Source organism: Chelonoidis abingdonii, chromosome 11 (assembly GCF_003597395.2).
Source record: "Chelonoidis abingdonii isolate Lonesome George chromosome 11, CheloAbing_2.0, whole genome shotgun sequence".
NCBI classification, from domain to species: Eukaryota; Metazoa; Chordata; order Testudines; family Testudinidae; genus Chelonoidis; species Chelonoidis abingdonii.
Window position 1 is genome coordinate 61,834,158 of NC_133779.1, and position 19,953 is coordinate 61,854,110.

At 61.5% G+C, this 19,953-nt stretch overlaps 3 protein-coding genes across 3 annotated transcripts; all 3 read right to left on the reverse strand.

Annotated features, from left to right (window-relative positions):
- Positions 1-253: 253 nt before the first annotated feature.
- RPS19 (ribosomal protein S19) lies at positions 254-3,343 on the reverse strand. The gene is made up of 6 exons (XM_032769270.2): positions 3,245-3,343; positions 2,451-2,521; positions 2,124-2,224; positions 952-1,135; positions 657-711; positions 254-317 (listed from the first exon to the last, which is right to left on the reverse strand). Exons 2-6 carry the CDS (start codon positions 2,519-2,521, stop codon positions 291-293), a joined length of 438 nt encoding a protein of 145 aa, XP_032625161.1. The 5' UTR covers positions 3,245-3,343; the 3' UTR covers positions 254-290.
- Positions 3,344-4,230: 887 nt separating this feature from the next.
- LOC116818402 (adenosine receptor A1-like) lies at positions 4,231-6,177 on the reverse strand. The gene is made up of 2 exons (XM_032769266.2): positions 5,731-6,177; positions 4,231-5,400 (listed from the first exon to the last, which is right to left on the reverse strand). The coding sequence occupies exons 1-2, from the start codon at positions 6,054-6,056 to the stop codon at positions 4,677-4,679; spliced, it is 1,050 nt and encodes a 349-aa protein (XP_032625157.1). The 5' UTR covers positions 6,057-6,177; the 3' UTR covers positions 4,231-4,676.
- A 2,968-nt stretch (positions 6,178-9,145) lies between these two features.
- On the reverse strand, positions 9,146-19,514 carry LOC116818400 (guanylate-binding protein 3-like). Its single transcript, XM_032769265.2, has 8 exons — positions 19,387-19,514; positions 18,185-18,294; positions 17,871-18,064; positions 16,434-16,676; positions 15,070-15,344; positions 13,812-14,024; positions 13,557-13,659; positions 9,146-12,539 (listed from the first exon to the last, which is right to left on the reverse strand). Exons 1-8 carry the CDS (start codon positions 19,465-19,467, stop codon positions 12,109-12,111), a joined length of 1,650 nt encoding a protein of 549 aa, XP_032625156.1. The 5' UTR covers positions 19,468-19,514; the 3' UTR covers positions 9,146-12,108.
- Positions 19,515-19,953: the final 439 nt, after the last annotated feature.

Below are 19,953 nucleotides of genomic sequence, written 5' to 3' on the forward strand. Positions count from 1 at the left end.
CATGTCTCCCCACCCATCAGAAAACACCCTGGGACACCCCGCCCCGCCAGGGCCACTGAGTGACAGGAAGAAGGAGACCAACTTTTGGATACCTGGGGGACTTCAAACAAGCGCCTGGAGGAGAAATCCCCCTCGCCCGACAGAAAGCTCCAGGTGTCCATTGCTGATGCGCCCCATCCCCGAGGGTCGCCCCAGAACGGGCCAGCTGCCAGCTGCCCCAGCGCAAAGCCTCGCAAAGGAACAGGCGCAGGCGTGAAACAGGAACCGGGTTTTATTATCTGACGCTCATTTTAATGTTTCTTGTTTGCAGCTGCCACCTGGAAGAGAGGAGGCGGATGAGAGCCGTGCTGGAGAAGTGGGGGCAGCCTAGGTGCCCCCCCACCCCTCTCCCCAGGACAGGTTGTGGGGGTCACACGGCCACTTCGTGCAGAGCCCAGCAGGGAGTGAGCGAGGAATGGGGACGCTCAGCACTATGCGGCCGGGCCTGCTAGCCAGGGCATCAAAGGCAGCGGCTGGCTCTGTCCTGGCCGTGGGGCAGGAGAACGGCCCTTGCTACGCTGCCATGGGCTGAACCACACCCGCTTTCAGGGACCCTGAACGCACAGGCGGGGTCCCCGGGCCCTACCCACCACACAGGGGTGGGAACGCAGCCTTACCTGGCCAGCGATTCTGTCCAGATCTCTCTGTCCCTGGGGGGTGAGTTTGCGACCTCTGGAAGGAAACATGAAGGATAAAGAATCTGCCGCTGTGGACTAACGCTCTCCCAGCACCCCGGCCCCTGGAGCCGGCTCGGCTGCAGCCCATGCCCGCCACACAGCGTTCAGATCGGGCTCCAACGCCCGGCATACTCAGTGTAAACCCGACAGGCTGCTCCAAAACCTGCCTCCCCTCCCGACCAGCAGCCATGTCCGTCCTCATCATGAGCGGCTGGCCAGGCCCCTCAACACTCACCCGTCCTGATCCTTCTCCACCATTTTCAGCCCCTCCAGGGCCTGCAGCACCCGCCTGGCCACGCTCTTGGAGCCGCGGCTGAAGTGGCTCGGCATGACGCCGTTGCGCTGCCGGCCCCCGTAGATCTTGGTCATGGAGCCAACGCCGGCACCGCCGCGGAGGTACAGGTGCCGGGCTGTGGAAGCTGCAGAACCACAGGCAGAGCCCATTAGCCTGGTGCCCCAGTGGCTGCTTCCAAGCCAAAGCATTAAAGCCCTCTCTCCCCCACCCAGCCGCTCCGTGCAATCAACATGGCGGGGGAGGGAAGGCACCAGGGATCGGCCCAGCTGGGCTGCGACCAGGAGACTCATGGGGGTCAGGGCTCGGTTTGCTAGCTAGGAAGCCGGAGGTGCTGGAATCGCTGTGCAGGGCAGAGTTCCTCCCGCTGCCACCTGCTTGGGGTTCCCTGCATGACTCCCGCAGCCTGCGGGCTGGTGAAATCAGTGTACACCCCCAGGTGGTGAGCTAACCCCTCACTAACAAACCCAGGACAAAGGGGGCTGGGATCAGAGCCCGAACGTTTCTCTAGTTCAGCGCTGGAGGGTTTGGGGCGCAGGACGCGTTCGAAAGCCTCTTGCCAGCCAGATGAGGCTCCCAGCCAGGCAGGAAAGGCTGCGGCGCAGAGCTGAATTCAGAGCCCGTTCCTTTGCCCTATGCGGCGTGTTCACGAGCCAACCCAAGAGTCACAAACAAGCCCCAGTGCCCAGAGGGAGGAGCACCGCCCGAGGCCCTCAGACAGCGTCAGGAGACAGACAGAGGAACCGCAGCGGCCATGCCCACGGATCAGAGGCACAAGGCCATAGTCCCTCACTAGCAACGCAGGGTGATCGCGATTCGATCGTCTCCTCCCACACCCCCAGCTCCCAGCAGGAGCGAACACAACACACTTTTCAGTGCCTGGCACTCAGATTCCGGGTTCAATAGGCGCTTGCTGGCTGAGGCGAGCGGCTGCCCTGCAGAACTGCCCCTCCCCAGGACACGCCACACAAGCCGAAGCCCCAAGACCACTTGCCAGCGCCACCCAGCGTGGGAGGGACGTGCGCTGTGACTCCCCAGCTCATTCGGGGTCACTGCTCTGCTGGTATGGGGGCAGACGTGCCCCTTGCTGCTATGGGCAGGGCTGGGATTCTTACCTGCTCTGGTATAGAACCAGTTCTCGTCGTACGGGGCCAACTCCTTGTGCTTGGCCAGCTTGACCGTATCCACCCACTCGGGCACCTTCAGCTTTCCTGACCTGGAACCAAACCAGGGACAAGTCAGCACCAGCTCCCGAGCAGCCTAGCCAGGGACAGCGGCGGGTAGCAGGCCCGCAGAGGAGACTTCCCAGGGCCCAAGGAGTGCAGGGACCCACAGAGACCAAAAGGGGCATTTGGGGAGAGGAAACGTATCCTGGCCAGATGCACAGCCGCTGTCCCGACCGGCCCTCCCCCGAATGAGCCCCCGGAAAAGGGCAAACTCACTTCTTGAGAAAGGCCGCCAGGGCCCTGACGAACTCCTGCTGATTAACGTCTTTCACCGTGACCCCGGGCATCTGCAAGACAGGAGCGCCCTGCTCAGCGGGCCTGGGGCCGACCCGGCTGCGGCCGGACGGCAGCACCGGCCCTGCTGGGATGCAAAGCGGGAGCGAGCCGGGGACGGGGCCCAGCCCCGCACCCCCCAGCGGGGAGCGCCCTTCTCCGCCCAGCAAAGCGGGGCCCCTCGCCCCCGCCGCGCGCACGGCCGCAGGCGCTGCAGGAACCCAGGTGCCCGCGGAGCTGGGCCGGTTACAGCGGCACGAACCCGGGTTACGGGCTCAGCCCCGGCCACAGGCACCGCGCGCCACCCGGCTGCCCCCACCACGGGGGCCCCAGGTCCAGAGCCTGGGCCCCCCGCCCCCCCCTGCAAGCACGGCCCCGGGGCAGATCGGAGCCCCCCGACACGGGGCGTCCCCTCCCCCGGTGACCCCCCCCGACACAAGTAGGGCGGCCCCTCCCCCGGTGACCCCCCCGACACGGGCGGCCCCTCCCCCCTGGTGACCCCCCCCGACACGGGGCGCGCCCTCCCCGTGCCCCCGACACGCGCGACCTGCCCCGGTGACCCCCTCCCCGACACGGGGCGGCCCCCCCCCCCGTGCCCCCCCCAATCGGGCGGCCCCCCCGGTTCCCCCACTCCGAGGCCCCAAGGCCGTGGCGGGGGAGCAGGTCCAGGGGGCCCCATGGGGGGTCCGGGGCCGAGCGGGGGTCCCTGGCCGGGGCCGACCCCTCCCCCTCCTCACCTCGCTGCTGGCTCCGCGCTGCCGGGCTCGGAAAGGGCCGTACGGGGCCGCCCGCCCTCAGAACACGGGGCCCCAGATCCCGCGAGAGCCTCTCGCCCAATCGCGCCCCGCGAGAGCTGCGCCCGGCCAATCGCCGCCGAGCGGGAGAGAGGAGGGCGGGGCCCCGCGGGGCGGAAGTCAGGGGGCGGGGAAATCTGCGCGGGGCGGAAGCCGGGGTTGTCTGGAGCTGCGGGGCGGAAGTTTGACGTCACATCGATTCGTTGTGACATTACAGCCTCGACGTGTGATGTAGCCGCATCCAGTCGCGGTCCGACGACATCACAGCATCCAAATGTGATGTAACCGCGTTTGACCCACAGCCTTGTGACGTCACAGAGACTCACTGTGACATCATCTCATCTTATCACAGTCTCATTGTGACATCACAGCGGCTCATGCCATGCTGGGGAGTTTCACTGGGTCACTTTCACTGTGGCCGGGGGCCTCGAGCCAGGCCCCCCCACACCTGAGAACGGCCTGCGCTGGACAGAGCCATGGCCCAATCCCCTTCCCCTGCCAACCCCCCCCAATCTGGAAACATGCTGCCTTTGATGGAGCTGTGGCCTGTTCCCCACCCCAAACCAGCCCCCACCCCAGCTAGTCCTTCCCAACACCACCCGCCCCTGCCAGCTGGGAACCATTCCCCCCGACCCCCAGCCAGCCAGTGCCTCCCAACCCTCTCCCGCTCCCCCCCGCCAGCCAGTCAGTCCCTTCCAGCCTTCTGCCCCACCCCCAGCAGGGAACCATTCCCCTGCTCCCAGCCAGCCAGTCCCTTCCAGCCCCCTTCCCCGCCCCGCCGAGCCAGCCAGTCCCTCCCAGCCCCCCACTTCCCTCCCCCAGCTGGAAGGGAGCCCTGGCCTGTTTCCCTGCCGCCCCAGCCAGCCCGTGGCCCCGCACCCCTGCCCTTTCCCAGAATCAATTTAGCAAATGTTTGGTAAAAGCAGGAGGCCAGTTACGGGACGGTTTTATTGCCTGGCAGCAGGATCCATTATCCGCCCGACAGCGGCATGATCGATCCCTGCCACCACTTCTTCAATAATTGCTCCTTGAGCCGGCGGGAGCCCCCCCGTTTTCCCTGGTCGCGCTGGCTGGCGGAGCTGGCTGCCTCCGACGCGCCCAGAGACCGGGAACCCATGGCCGGAGCTCAGCGTCAGCCAAGCGGCTCAGCACCGTCCAGGTGGGGCTGGTATTTAACAGACAATAACCCCAGGGACACAAAGCCAGGAGAAGAAAAGCCAGCCCCTGCTGGGGGGTTGCTGAGGGGGCAGGCACCAGAGATTGGGGTAGGGGGGGCGTCACCCCTTCCCTTTACCAATAGGACAGGGAGCTCAGCGGGGCGCTATGCCGGGATCGGGGAATAAGGACCAGGCCTGGGCCTTGGTCTCTCTTATCTTCAGCCTCTGTGGCCCTGGGGCTGAACCTTGGCGCTGGAGCAGCAGAGGACGTAGCGGAGGAGGACAGACCTGAGCGCCCGCCCGAAGTCCTTCTTCCTCATGGCGTAGACGAGTGGGTTGGCCAGGGAGTTGAGGTGGGACAGCAGCACGGCCAGGCGGTCCAGGGCTGCGTAGCTCCGGCAGCCGGGGCAGAGGAGCCGCACGCAGTAGACGACATGCAGCGGGATCCAGCAGAGGCAGAAGATGCCAAGCAGGAGGAGGAGGGTGCGAGCCATGTGCAGCTCCCTGCGCTTGGCTGCCTGTAGCGGCTGGGCGAGGAAGTGCCCGCGCACCAGCCGGAAGAGGTCGGTGTAGATGCCCAGCAGGGCGCCCAGGGGCAGCAGCGTGCAGGCGAAGAAGATGAAGTAGACCAGGTATTCGGGGGCGAAGACGGAGGTGAAGGAGCAGCGCCCCAGGTGGTCGTCGTGCAGCTGGCTGTAGGGGGACGCCCCGCGCGCAGCCAGATACACCTTGGAGAGGAAGCCGCCATAGGGCTGGTCGCGGGCGATGAGGACCACGGCGGCTCGCTCGGCGGTGAAGCTGGTGGCCAGGGTCCGATTCCCCTCCACATAGTGCCCCAGGTGGTTCCAGCCCATCATGGGGGAGAGGCCGATGAGCAGCGAGAGCAGCCAGCACAGGCCCACGGCCCCCAGCACCCGGCCCTTCCTCACGTGCACGGCGTAGCTGCAAGGAGAGAGCCGGCTCAGGGCCCTCGGCACCCCCCTGCAAGCCTGGAGCCCCAGCCCTGGTGGGCTCCAGCTGCCCGGCAGCCTGGGCAGAGCCACTCCCGCCGGGATGGCCTGGCACATGCCAAAAGCTGTGTGCCAATGCTGCCTGTAGGATGGCGGGTGCCCCCCGCGGCCTGCTAGGAGCCCCCAGACCCACCGGAGCCAGAGACTGGCTTGCCCAGCCCCGGAGCCAGCCAGCTGGCGTATCCCACTGCCCCTTGGCTGGGGAACTCCCCACGCCCACACCCCCGGGAGGCCCTGCTCCAGGGGGCCCCATCTCTCTTGCCTGCTGGGCAACCGGATTTTCAGGTGGGTGTTGAGCGCGATAAGCAGCAGCAGGAGGATGGAGAACTGGGTGGTGACCAGCGGGAAGCAGGCGAGGAAGAGGCAGGTGTAGAAGCAGAGGGTGAGCTCCAGGCTGAGCACCACGGAGAAGGGGATGGCCAGGGCGCCCACGCCCAGGTCGGCCAGCGCCAGGCAGGCCACCAGGCAGTTGGTGACGCTCCGCAGCTCCCGGTACAGGCAGAGTGTGGCACACACCAGCAGGTTGGTGCCCACCACGGCCAGGGCCAGGAGCCCCTCCAGAATGACGAAGCCGAGGTACAGATCCATCAGGGCAGGGGCGAGGGGTCACCCGCCAGCCGTGCTGCCAAAGGGAGCGTCCCTTGCAGCCGGTCCTGCCTGGTGATAAGCAGCTGCCAGCTGCGTTTGCCAAGCTATCTCTGAGCAAACAGATCAGGGCAGTGGAGGGCGGGTGCCGCGTGGATCGATCCGGCTCCCATGCGGGTATCAGGCGCCAGCTGGCGGCAGGAGAACTGCAGGGACCAGCGAGGTGCCTGCGGGTTTGGGGAGCAAGCGAGGGCACAGGCAGACTGAGGCGCTGCTCACATGGGGGTGGGGCGCTGGGGGGGCACCACTGGGGGGGCAGGGGTCCCCCCAACCAGAGGTTCAGATAAACGCCTGACCTCCAATTCTGGCACTTCAGCGGTTCGCCCCTCATGATGAATGCAGGGCAGGGAGCACCCTGGGGCAGGGCCCGGCTCTGGGTTCTGTGTGCGTGCAGCCCCTGGCACCCTGGGGTCCTGGGCCAGGACGGGGACTCCTGGGTGCTACCGTAATACACCTAATAGCAACCGTAACGTGCAGCCCCTGGCACACTGGGGTCCTGGGCCAGGATGGGGATGCTGGGTGCTACCGTAATACACCTAATAAATACCAACTGTAAGTTGCAGCCCCATCAGAGCCCAAGGGAGCAGCTGCTAGTCCAGGTGGCGTAGCAGATGGCCCCGGAGCCCCGTGGGTGGCAGCCGAGGGAGGTGCTGGTAGCCAGAGACTAGGATCCGCCCGCCCTTCCCTGCCCTGCCCCATCCGTCCCAGTTGTCCCTCACAAGAAGCAGGGACCTTCGCCTGGCGGGTCTCCCAGCGTCCTCCTGCCGCGGGTAGGGGTGTGGGGGGACACTGGGGCTGGGTCCCTGGACTAACGGACCTCACAAGGTGCCCAGACCTGCCACCTTGGCAGCTGCAATACAGACTTCCTGGCTAGAGAGGGGCTGTGACACGCCTGCCTCCTTCTATGGAGTGACAAGGCCGGGGCATTAATGTCACTTATTGGACCAACTTCTGCAGGCAAAAGGGCCGAGCTGCCGAGCTCCATGGAGCCCTGTCACAGCTCACCGGGTTCATCTGAGGAGCGGCCCAAATGGCCCCCTGAGCCCGAGGGCAGGAGGGGGAAGGACTAAATGTTAATCCTCTCTCACCTGTGAATGATCTCGGGTCTGTAACGCACGGGGGGACAGGAGCCTCCCACGGCCGCAAGAGTCACCGAATCACAGCCGGTACAAAGAGGCAGAACTTAGATGCCACCTTGTCTCTGTCCGCTTGAGGCCAGTGCCGGCATCTGCCCGGCCGTGCCGGGGTTTCATGCCCCATCTGAGCCCCAAAGCTTGGGGGAGGCTCCAGGGTTAAAGAGAACTAGGTAAGTTCATGGAGGACAGGTCCACCAGTGGCTATTAGCCAGGCTGGGCAGGGATGGTGTCCCCAGCCTCTGTTCCCCATCAGCTGGGAATGGGCGACAGAGGCTGAATCACTTGGTGATTCCCTGTTCTGTTCACCTGGCACTGGCCACTGTCGGCAGCAGGACACTGGGCTGGATGGACCTTTGGTCTGACTCAGTCTGGCCGTTCTTACGTTCAGGGGGGGAAGGATTCACTCACTGGGAGGAAAACAAGCTGCCTGTTTCCTCCACCTCCCTATTGCAGAGCCAGCCGGAGGAAAGCCGGGCCCAGCCTGTGCCAATAGGAAGCGCCAACAGCCACAGATGCACACAGCCCCCAGCACCATTCACACCAGCTGCCCGAGCGAGCGCCCGTGCAGGGCCACGACCCGCCCTCCGCTGGCACCCTGCTGTGAGCTCTGCAGGCCGCGCCCTGCTCGGTGCTGTGCAGCAGCCAGGGCTTCGGGAGAGGGGAAGCGCTCGCCCCAGCTAGGATCTACCCTCCAAAGGCCCTGTCGCCTGGTAGCCGCCCCCCGTCTTCCCTGTCCCAGGCCAGGCGCATCCCAGCTTGGTGTACGCAGGAGGCTGGGCTGCCCTGGGGATTACGAGTGAGAGTCGAGCCTGAGTCTGGGGGGAGCAGAGAGCTTGGGAACCAGAGTCCGGAGTGGCGGCTGCTGGCCCGGAGCCCGAGGGCAGCTGCAGCTCTGCTCCCCCTCGACAGCCCAGCAAGGCTCCACTCCAGGCTCCCTGGCCTGCCCGGCTCCCAGTCACACGGCGAACTCCCCAGCAAAGGCAGACGAACCGGGCCGGCTGGTTATTCCTCTGAGACCAATCGCTGAGTCCTCGCCAGGCGTGGGGCGCTCGCGGCCAGCGCTCCCCGGGCCAGGTTTATTATTCTTGGGGTAGAGACGTTACAAAGAAAACACACTGAAAACAACCCGATAAGCTGCCCCCCTGCTAGCGAGCTCACCAGCGAGTCCCCGGCCGGCACCACCGGGGCTCTGGAGCGTGAGTCCTTCACACTCCCCCACAGCAGGCATCTCCCAGGCCCCAACCGTAGTTCAGAGCTACCTCCCAGCCCTGTGGGGCCTGCCGGCCCTCCCCAAAGGACTGGGCCCCCCACGGGCCAGGGCGGGGTTGGTTAAAGGCCCCGAGCCTGCTCAAAGCCAGGCGATTTAGCCCCAACCCTCTTTCTCTGGCTGCCGATCCCTGGAGAATCCAGCGTGAGCCGCTCCCGGGCCGACTTAAGAGGAGGAATTCCACAAGCCCCCCCATGACATACGGCCTCACAAGACCCAAACAATTGCGTTTCAGTGCAATGCCCCCAAAGGCACTGAACACAATTCAGGTGGTGCAACAATGCTGGTTCTGGTGGGACCCAACTGAGGTGCCAGTTCAGGACAAATTGCTCAGAGCAGGGCAGTCACAGCCCAGGCTGGGGTTTTTCCATTTCTAAGGCACCAAACCTGCCCGCCAGAGAGGACGTCGGTCTCACCCCACTGGCTAACCACAAGTCAACAAGCAATTCCCTCAGACCCTCCACTTTCCCAGTAGCCCCACCAGTGCCACTCGTTATGGGGATGAATGGTTATAAAAACCAAAACCCCAGTGAAAGAAAAGAGGTTCTCTCGATCCCAAAGGACCAAGCCCCAGATCCAGGTCAATATACACATCAGATCTTAACCACAAATCACGCTGGTGCCAATCCTTTAGAATCTAAAATCTAAAGATTTATTCACAAAAGAAAGAAATAGAGCTGAGAGCTGGAATTGGTTAAATGGAATCAATTCCATACAGTGATGGCAAAGTTCTTGGTTCAGGCTTGTAGCAGAGATGGAATAAACTGCAGGTTCAAATCAAGTCTCTGGAACGTCCCCAGCTGGGATGGGTCATTCAGGCCTTTGTTCAGAGCTTCTGTCTGTAGCAAAGTCCCTCCAGAGGTAGGAAGCAGGATTGAGGACAAGATGGAGATGAGGCATCAGCCTTTTATAGGCTTTTCCAGGTGTAAGAACCTCTCTGTTCTTACTGTGGAAAAATTACAGCAGAATGGAGTCTGGAGTCACATGGGCAAGTCCCTGCACTTCACTCAGTTACAAGGCAGATCTGCAGGAGCGGCACCAGGGTTTTTGGTGCCCTAGGCAGGGGTCCTTCTGCGCTCCCGGTCGGCGGCAATTCAGCAGCGGGTCCCAGAGCGAGTGAAGGACCCGCAGCTGAATGCTACCGGAGACCCAGAGCGCAGAAGGACCCCCTGCCGCCGAATTGCCGCAGAGGGCGGCAAAATGCCACCCCCCCCCCCACATATCCTGGCGCCCTAGGCAACGCCTAGGTCACCTAAATGGAAGCACCGGCCCTGCATATCTGCCTTCTCTCCATGGATCAGTTGCATAGTGTATGGTCCTTAATGGGCCATCAAGCAGGCTAGGCAGAGCTAACACCAACTTCTCTGGGGTGTCAGCATAAGTTTGAAATACAGACAGTACAGAGCCAATATTCATAACTTCAACTACAAAAATGATACACACACAGAGACAGCAGCATCATAACCAGCAAACCAGAACCTTGTCTTAGACACCTCATTTGACCCCCTTTATACAAGATTTGGTGCCACTACAGGACTTTGGTTGCAACAACGATCTACACGGTCCCAGTTCAAGTCAATAACCTGACAGGCGGGTGTCGCTGGACTCCAGCAGGTCTGCCCAGGAGACTGTCGCATGCTGGGGAAGGATCAAGGGTTCAGCTGGTTCCCGTCTCTGGGCCAAAGCCAGTGCCAGACCCGCGACTGATGCAGGGCAGAGACGCTCCGTGCAAAAGGGGTGGGGAAGAGGCCAGCGAGAAGCGGAGCTGTGGGGCACAGTGAGAGCTGCGGGCGCTGAGTCTGGTGTGGTGCTGATCCCGGCGGGCCGTGGCAGCTCGAAGGCGCTGGGGGATTAGGGCTGGGGGACATTTCTAATCAACGACCCCTGCCCAGGCCTGGCTCAATTTGGGGAAGCCCGTGTGCCGTTATCGGGGGGAGGAAAATGGAGGCCCAGGGACACTTGCATGGCCCCCCCGGCCTCTGAAAGATTGAATCTTGTCTCCCAAAGGACCGCTTTTGCAGACACCCTTTGGCATCCACCTGCCACCTGCAGGGGCTGAAACCCTCTAGAAATCTGGCCTCAGGGCACTGCTGAAAAGGTCCCACTGGGCCTTTGGAAGCTGGGTGACCAGCAGGGGCAGCTCCCTGGCCCGGGCTGGCTAGAGCCACCAAATGGGCCATGGGCCAGGGCACGGGAACCTGCGCTAACCTAGCTCCCAAAGTCCTGGGTAAACATCAACCGGGCCTAAGGGCTAGGCTGGTTACACCACGCAGGGCTTCTTCCCCCAGGGGTGAATCTTCCGCTGGCCCAGACATTGTTTTTCCTCCCTTTTGCGCCACAGAGTGCACAGAAATCAGCATATGAAACCATCCAGCGGGCCCCAGCTAGAGCCCTTGCAAGGTGGACAAAGTGAGACCGGTCTTAATGTTCCTCCGAATAGTGTAGGGGTGCCTCAGTTTCCTATGCACTTCTGAAGCTCTAGGTGGTGGATAAGGCAGTGCACAAAATCACTGCACTCTGTTCTCCCACCTTAGATCCCTTATGCCAAGGAGACAAAGAGATCAGGTGACCTCCTGGCCAGGAAAGGGCTGAGCAGGGGAGGAAGGGCTGGAGGGTGTCAGGCTGGAGCTGCTGGGGACGAGGAGTGGAGGGCAGATGGGGGGTCTGGCTCACTGCCCCAAGAATGGACCCGCTGATGGGTCCAGTTCTCTGGACCTACAAGCTCTGTGTAGACCCTGTTCCTGTCATCGATAAACCTCTGTGTTACTGGCTGGCTGAGAGTCACGTCTGACTGCAAAGTGGGGGTGCAGGACCCTGTGGCCCCCCCAGGACCCCGCTGGGGTAGACTCGCTGTGGGAAGCTCACGGAGGGGCAGAGGATGCTGAATGCTCCAAGGAGAGACCCAGGAGGTGAAGACGTGTGAGCTTCTTGCCCTGCAGACAGTCTGCTCCGAGAGAGAGAAGGCTCCCCAGCATCCTGCCTGGCTTGGTGGGGAGCAGTTCCAGAGCATCGCCCGGGGACTCCGCGACACAAGGCGGCGGTGCCAACACCTGAACCCCCCGGGAGGGCTCCTTTCCCTGGACTCAGGGTATCCCCAGGTGCTGCAAGCAGGGCCGTTCCTCGCCATTTTGGTGTCTTATGCAGCCCCCTGTGGGGGGGAGGGGTCTGGCCCCAGGCCTCCGCGGGGGGGAGGGCTGCACCCAAGGCCTGTGGGGGGCAGAACGCTTGGAGGGCAGGGGGGAAACTGCCCCCCAGCACAAGCTGGCAGAGCGGAGCGGGTTGCTCCACTTCCCGCTGCCCGGTGAGTGCAGGGAGTCCAACCCCTGCTGCAGTCCTCAGGGGAAGTAGTGGAGTGGGGGTGGGGCTGGGGCAGAGCAGGGGTAGGAAGAGGCAGTGGGAGTGGGGTTGGAGCAGCAGGCAGCTGTGTAGGGCACTGGGGAATTTGGTGCCCCACATTGCCGGGTGCCCTATGCAGCTGCGTACGTTGCGTCTGGGTAGGGCTGGCCCTGGCTGCAAGCTGCAGGGGTGCAGAGCAACCAAACACCCAATTGCTTCATGCGTCTGGGGTTACACGTGTCGCTAACGGCCTGGATTACATCCGCCGCCCGGTTCTCTTGCTGGCCTGGCTCTGGGAAGGGGCGGGGTAGGCATCTTCGTCGTCTCTGACCCACGCGTCATAAGCTATCATGAGAGCCTTAGCTAAGACTTTTGCCGCGTTGAGAAGCTCCTGCTCTTTGGAACGGGTTATTTCCTTCCTCAGCTCGGTGATCTCCTCCCCCAGCATCTGGGCCATTTCCTTAAAGCCCTGCTGCAGCATGGCCTCCTGCTCCTTCAGCTTGCTCTGGAGCGCCCGCTCCGCCTCCTGCTTGGCATTAGCCGCCTCCTCCGCCATCTTAGCCTCCAGCTGCTTCACGTTCTCCTGGTGGCTGCGCTCCTGGTCCTTCATGAGCTGCTCCGTTTGCAGCCGCTTCTCCTCCGCCACCTTCTGCTGCTGCTCCAGCAACTCCGCCTTCTGCCTCTGGGCTTTTGGAAAAGCAGATGACAATTAAAACCCAAGCCAGGCTCCAGTTTCCCCAGAGCCTTGCGGGCTGAGTATCCGAGAGAAGCATCGTGGGGCACCGCTACCCGACCCACACACATGGGCAAGGCCGTCCTGCCAGCTGCATGCCCACTCGCACGGCTATTGCACACGGAGGAGACGACACAATGGGGAATACATGGGTACATCCCCACAGCGCTGGGGAGGCGATGGAGCTCTGGGGATGATGGAGAGGGCTCTGGCCCCAGATAACTTTCAAAAGCCCTTCATGTTTCCTTAATCTGCTCCCCTGAAAATGCCTTTCCCTTCCCCAGGAGCAGAGCTTGGCCAGCGCTGAGCCGTTTGGAACCTCCCGCCTTAAATACACACAAAGGAAAGAGCAGGGCAGGCCTAGTGACATCCAATGGGTCTCAGTTATCCCGGTGTGGATGAGAAATGACCCTATTGCCTTCAGATGGAGTCACTCTGGATTTACACCAGTGTACCTGAGACGGGAATCTGAGCATTCCCATTTGGGAGGTTTTCAGATGTTTCATGCCCAGTGTGTGTGCAGCCAACCCCAAAAACGCTAGGCTGGCAAGTCCTGAAAGAGGGAAGGTGAGGCAGGAAAGGGTTGAGTGGGGTCTTGAGGACTTTGTTGGAATTGCAAGCTCTCGCCGTCAGAGCAGGGGGGTCTCTGCTCTTGCTAGAAGGCTGTAGCAAAGCCTGGAGCAGACGGCTTAAATCATTGGGAGTGAATGGTGCCTCACTGCCTTAGGGAGCAGCCCGGTTTGTCTCTCCCTGGTTTGTGCTCCCTCTTGTGTACTCTGAAATCTACAGAAATAAAGTCATGCTACGGTGCAACCTTCCAGCAAGAGGACTGATGGTTTCGTATCTAACTTCTCCGCATGCGTGTTGTGAGCAGAGCAGATTGGGGGAAGGACAGAGGGAAAAAAAGGTTTTCTTGCATTAATATTTCTTGTATAATATTATCAAATATCTTATTTGACTTTATGACTTACTGGCCAGGTTCTTTTCTGCTTCAGTCATCTTTTTGTCGACGTTGAGGACTGTTTCTGCTTCGCTCCTCTTGCTGGCCAGGAACTGTTCCAGTACCTCCTCTGCCTGGGAAGAAATGCCCGCATAGCACACAGTTTGGAATTGTCTGTGAGCGCCCAGGCATCCGATACCAACCCTTTCCCCCGGGAAAACACGGCTGGTGGGAACACTGAGGACTCGGAAACTCCGCGCTGCCTGGGCTGGCTGCAGAGACTCACCTTGACTCCTTTGTTGGGGGTCTTGCGGAAATCTTCCACCACCCGGCTCCGGTCTCTCAGGTAGAGCTCGTACCCACCGGGCTGGGAGTAAACCCCATCGCTGAGCTGCTTCCGCATGTCGGCTGAGAGTGTCTCCAGCAGGGCGCGGCAGGAGTCCTTGGACGCAGCTTCGTTCTGGCCCAACAACCGCCCATAACTTTCCTTCATCGCCTCCTAATCAACAAAAGGCAGCACTGCCCTCAGTCCGCGGGGCAGACGCTCCCCCTACGATTGTGCCTGGTCTCCGAGCTCAGCTCCCTGGACTGGAAACGCCCCTCTCCCCAGCTCTCCCCGCTCTTCGTGGCTCGCGGGCCCGGCTGCCCTTGCTGGGTTTGGCTACGTCTCCCCCAGGACAGAACATAGCGTCAGGCACCAGCCAGCCCACCGACCCAGGGAACAAACTAGGAGATGGCTGGGCAGGGAGAGCGGCAGTGGCAGTCACATGGTGTTTCTCACCCGCTTGGCCATGGGATCACGAGCTGCTGGAAAGGTTTTTACAAACCGAAGTCAAGAGAATCTCTCTCCCCGGCAAGATCAACTCTCCCCTGTCCAGCTCTCGAAAGAGGCGTGAACAGAGCAGATGGGCTCAGCCCTGCTGGGGTCCAGACGCTGGTTCACTCTCACTTTCATGGTACCTCTAAAGGAGCCATGCCAGTTTTTGATAAGGGGTTGCCCGTCCGATGGGGGCCAGATTGTTGTCACTGGCTCGCTCTCCCCTCTCTTGCCTGCTCCACTCAGTGAAATCATAACCAAGTTTGCCAGGTAAAGTATCACATTCGAGTTGGCACCATGCTGGGCTGAAGTCCCACCTCTCGGAGCTCAGGCTCAGACACCTCGCTCGGTGTTAGTTACCCCAGCCCTGGGTCCTGCTTTCATAGGAATTCCCACCCCGGATCAGAGCCAAAGTCCATCGAGTCGCATTGCCTGGATTAGCTCCATGACCATCCTTTGCCTCTCCCCCAGGATGACTTTGCCTTTAACCTCAGAAGCCTTTTGGAAGCCGAAATGAGTGAGGTCCCCACATTCTTTACGTCTACACTGACAGCCAGGGTGTAAGTCTGGGTCAGGCCTTAGGATCTGGGTCTCGCCCTCAGAATCCCGGGGCCGCGCTAACGGTCCGGGGCGTCTGTCGCAGGGTAGCCGCGCTGTGCGAATGGCCTGGCAGCAAAGAGTTCAGACAGCGCGGGGGAGGACGGCAGGGCCCCTGGCTTTCACATACCATCAGCCGCTTCTGGTACGTGTAACCCTCGTCCTTGAAGGAGCGCTGCATGAAAAGCCGCAAGGCGTCCCCTTCGCACATCCCGTGCACTGCCGAGAGCTCACTCAGCTCCGCCGGCAGCCGCAGCCCCTCCATCCCGGCCGTGTAGTGAGTCAGCGCCTCCCTAAGGGCCGCCTCGTTCTCAATGGCGGCCATGGCGGTCACCATGTTGTCCAGGCAGGGCACCTGCCCGCTGCGGATGGTGTCCACGTAGCTCTGCACTAAGGTGCCAAACACTGCAGGGAGGAAGGGAGGAGAAAGTCCAGTGCAGGCCTGGCGTCTGGCCTGCTCAGCCGCGTGCCCCCAGGATCAGGGCCACCGGGGGGGGCAAGTGGGGCAATTTGCCCGGGCCCCACAGGGGCCCCCACAAGAATACAGTATTCTATAGTATTGCAACTTTTTTTTATGGAAGGGGCCCCCAAAATTGCTTTGCCCCAGGCCCCCTGAATCCTCTGAGTGGCTCTGCCCAGGACATGGGGTCTGCCCAGCCAAATACTGTGCTGCTCTTAGATCTCAGGAGTTCTGGTTCTCAGCATCTGGGAGCACAAAGGGACCTTCCACGTGGTCATAAATAAGCTTGTGCCGAGAAGATGAGCTGGGATGACAGTCAGTCACCAAAACACCCCCAAATCCAACAAACCCCTAAAGCACCAGAGCCCAGCAGAGATTTTACCAAAGAACCAGAGACTCCAGGAACCCCCAAGGGATGGGCCCAGCTCCTCAGAAGTACCTAGATACCTAACTCCCGACCTGGGCCATGGCTACTGCTATTGACTTTACGTGGAAAGCGCCAGATACTGAAAGTGCTGAGGGGCAGGTTACAACTGATGATAGATAGATAGATAGATAGATAGATAGATAGATAGATAGATAGATAGATAGATAGATAGATAGATAGATAGATAGATAGATAGATAGATAGATAGAGGGGGGTGGGGATAGAGAGATAGAGAGATAGAGGAGGGTGGGGATAGATAGATAGATATAGGGGGGTGGGGATAGATAGAGGGGGTGGCTGGGGATAGATAGATAGATAGATAGATGGGGTGGCTGGGGATAGATAGATAGATATAGGGGGGTGGGGATAGATAGATAGATAGACAGATAGATAGATAGATAGGAGGAGGCCCTGCAGCAGGACCGCGAGGTGGCGTTGGGGCGGGTTACGGGAGCTCCTGCCAAGGCAGGGGGCAGCTGGGGAGAAAGTCCCCAGGGGCTGGTTTGAAATGCAGCAAGCAAGCGCTGGAGGCTGGGGCATGGCCTCTTTAGCTGGGCAGCAGCTATTACAGGATGGGCCGAAGGCCGTGGTCCCTTCGTTGACGTACGTCGGCCGGTGACAGGCTGCCCTCCGGGGACGGTCTTGACCTGCGACTCCCGGAGGACGTACTCGCAGAACCTGGTGGCTTGCGCGAGGAACTGTGGGTGCAGGGCGCTGTCCGGCAGCGTGCAGAGCTGGCTCATTTCCTCTCCCGCCACGGGCGGCACGAAGACAAAGCACTTGCGGGTGGGGAAGTAGTTGCGAAGGCAGTCGCGGGGCAGGTTGTACTTGGTCACTTCATTTGTGAAACCTGGAGACTCGGAACAGAGACCTGCTCAGCCGCATTGACCCGACCACTGGCCCCCACCCAGCCCTTGCGAAACAGCTCCAGGGGCTTTCTGGGGGCTGCGACTGCTGCATTCACATCTTACTTCAGTGCCAGGGGGACCTGGGGCTGCTGCTGGAGTGTGTGAAACGCTGAGCAGCCTTTTGCCTTTCTCCAGCCAACGGGCTTTACTCACACCCCCGAATTCATCCCCCCTCCTCCCTGGGAAGGAGGAAATGTCGTTAGGCAACTTGTCCAGTCACACAAGACCTGACCCCAGAAACCCCATTTCCCTCCCCCCAGAGGAGAGCCCAGAGCTCTGTGTGCAGAGGGGACTGACGCCACAAGCCAGCAAACGGGAACAACCAACCTCAACTGACTTCAGACTGTGGCTGTGTCCACAACTCACATTAACACAACTCCTGGCTCTGTTCTCGCCCGCCAGCCTTGGGGAGGTGGATTATCTACATCGCTGAGACCCGCCCCATGGCCCCAACCTGCTATGGCTTTGGAGTGACCAGACTTGGTCGCTTAGCTCAAGCTGAACAGGCTCATCATTTTAGATTCAGGAGCCAAGAAGTTAATTTCCTGGATCTCCTCACCCACAGTCAACCTGTGGAACTCTTTGCTGGGGGATGTTGTGGAGGCCAAAAGTGTAAGTGGGTTCAAAAAAGGATTAGATAAGTTCATAGAGGCCAGGTCCATCAATGGCTGTTAGCCAGGATGGGCAGGGACACAACTCCATGCTCCAGGTGACCCTAAACCTCTGACTGCCAGAGGCTGGGACAGGATGACAGAGGATGGATCACTGGAGAGATGCCCTGTTCTGTTCCTTCCCTCTGAAGCACCTGGCACCGGCTGCTGTCAGAGACAGGACACTGGGCTGGAGGGACCATTGATCTGACCCAGTCTGGACAGTCTTACGATGCAGATGCAAAAAACGCTGAAGAAAATTGGCCTTAAAAGAACAGAGGTTCCATGAAGTCTCCCAGGGACTTTGCTGCTGGCGCCGGGTCACTGGAAGGCCTGGAGATCCCCGGGGCTGGGCTGCGGAGAAAACTCTCCCAGAGCGAGCTGGCCAGAAGGAACACACACGGCCAGGCCTGCTGGCCAAAGCCGAGGCCGTCGTTGCCCGAGTGGTGACGAGGCTGGGGGAAAACACGGACGTGTCTTTCTTACCCTTCCTTCTCACTAGCGCTTTTTCTAGATAGTCATCCTCCGTCACCTCCCGCCCGTTGAGTTTCAGCTCCAGCGTGAAATCCCGAACAGCCCAAATGAACTTGGGGAAGAAGCGGGAGTACTGAGTGTCGTCCTCAAAGCCATCCTCGGCCTGGGCTTTCGTCCGGATGTGGGTGCTGATCTCGGACACAAAGCTACTCGTGGGGCTGAGGAATCTAGGTGGGGCCGTAGCAAAGGCACGGGGCAGAACAGCCCCCCGTGTCCAGTGTGGAGCCCTCCCCTGCCCCCCCATGGCCACCCCACGACAAGGATACTGCAGCTGCTCCATGGCATACTGGTCGATGGTCCCTTTGCTGTTGTAGACCAGGGTGCTGCTGAGCAGCACGGCCAGCGCGAAGATCCACGCATCGTTCTTGGTGTCGCCCTGGGCAGGAAGGAGAAGGCTGGTGGCATGACACAGACTCCTGGGGTTGAGTTTTGGGGCCCTAGCAGCCAGCAGGGCTGGAGAGACGAGCCCTCTCCCAGTGACGCTGTTACAAGGGACAGCCAGGCCGGGAGACGCAGGCCTTCGCCTGGTTTTGTACCCCTGGTTCTGGGATTTCTGGGGATGCTGCTGAACGCACGATCCCTGCGAGAGCTGCCACACGGCTGCCGCCCGACCAGCCCAAACTCCAGGTGGCCCCCCTAGAGCTGAGCCCCGAGTCCTCCGGCTCCACTGCTTCTGCTGTCAGTTACCGAGCCGGCCTCCCTCCCTTCTGCGCTGGGCTGACCTGTGCCGAGTGGGGAAACCCCCCGACACATTTAACCGGCAACCTGCCAGGCCGTGCGAAAACTGGCCAGGTGGCAGCTCTACCTCCCGCTCAGCAGCTCCTACCCCGGATCGCTCTGGAGGAAGCTCCTGCAGACGGCGCTAACCTTCCCTGGGGCCCTGTGCTCCTGACGCCCTGTGGAGCCTGGGAAACCCCCGGACCTGTTTGCCCAAGATGCCCTGGAGATCCCACATCCCTGCAGCCAGGCGCCCAAGGCTTCGTTTCGTTTCCTTGCCCTGCAGGAGTTGAGGGCAGCTCCGCCAGGCGTTAATGAGATTCCATGTGCCACGGGGCAGAGCTGGGGAGGGGGCAGAGCTGGAGTCTCTGAGAATGGCGCCCGCCGTCTCCTGAGGTCGTGAGTGTCCTGGTAGCGGTGGGCAGGTGGTGCCAGGGCTGGCCCCGATGCCCCAGGCTGGCGCTAGGGGGCCTGTGCTGCAGGGGGCGGGGGGGGGGCTCAGTCAGGGGGCTGCTACTCAAAGTCCATTCGGGACAATGATTTTGCCTCTGACATTCCCTGCTGGGATGCTGGAGAAGACGCCCCCCTTTGCTCAGGTCTGTGGGTGGGGGAGCGTTTTGCTCAGCCCCCCAGGGCAGCGGGGGGTTGTGACATGCCCCCTTTCACCGGAGGGGGGCTGAGTCCCTGCACACAGAGGCTGCCTCCCACTCAGACCTTGCCAGTGACCTCAGCAGCTCCTGCCCCCACTCACCTTCTCCACGTCGCCCAGCCCCTCGGTGTCCAGCAGCACCAGGGTGTGGCTGGCCCGGCGCGGGTGGGGCAGGCACCACATCCAGATGCCCTTGGTGTGCGACTGGATGGTGGAGCCCAGCGAAAACCCTGGGGAGAGAGACAAGGTTGGGTCCCGGGAGGTCGTTGTCCCACTGCCCTTACGGGGGGGAGGGGGCTCAGCTGGGGCACATCTGGTACAGCTACTACATATGATGGATGGGGAGGTGTGGATGGGGATGGATAGAGGGGCAGGGCCGTCCTCAGCCATAGGCAGAACAGGCAGCCGCCTAGGGCACCCCTAGGTGTGGGGGCACCGCTCTGCTGGGAGCCCGGACAGACGGGAAGCAGTGGAGGCTGCTGGGTCCTAGAGATCCGAATGCAGCACAGTCTGGGCGGGGGGGATTGGCTGCTGGGGTCTCTGGACAGGAACTCACTGTGAGTGTGACTCTTTCCCGCAGCCTGAGGTGAGGCAGGCTCGGCGGCTCTGGCAGGATCCTCTGTTGTCCCCCATAACGTCCATTCTTCTCCCCCCTGGCCCAGGGAGCAC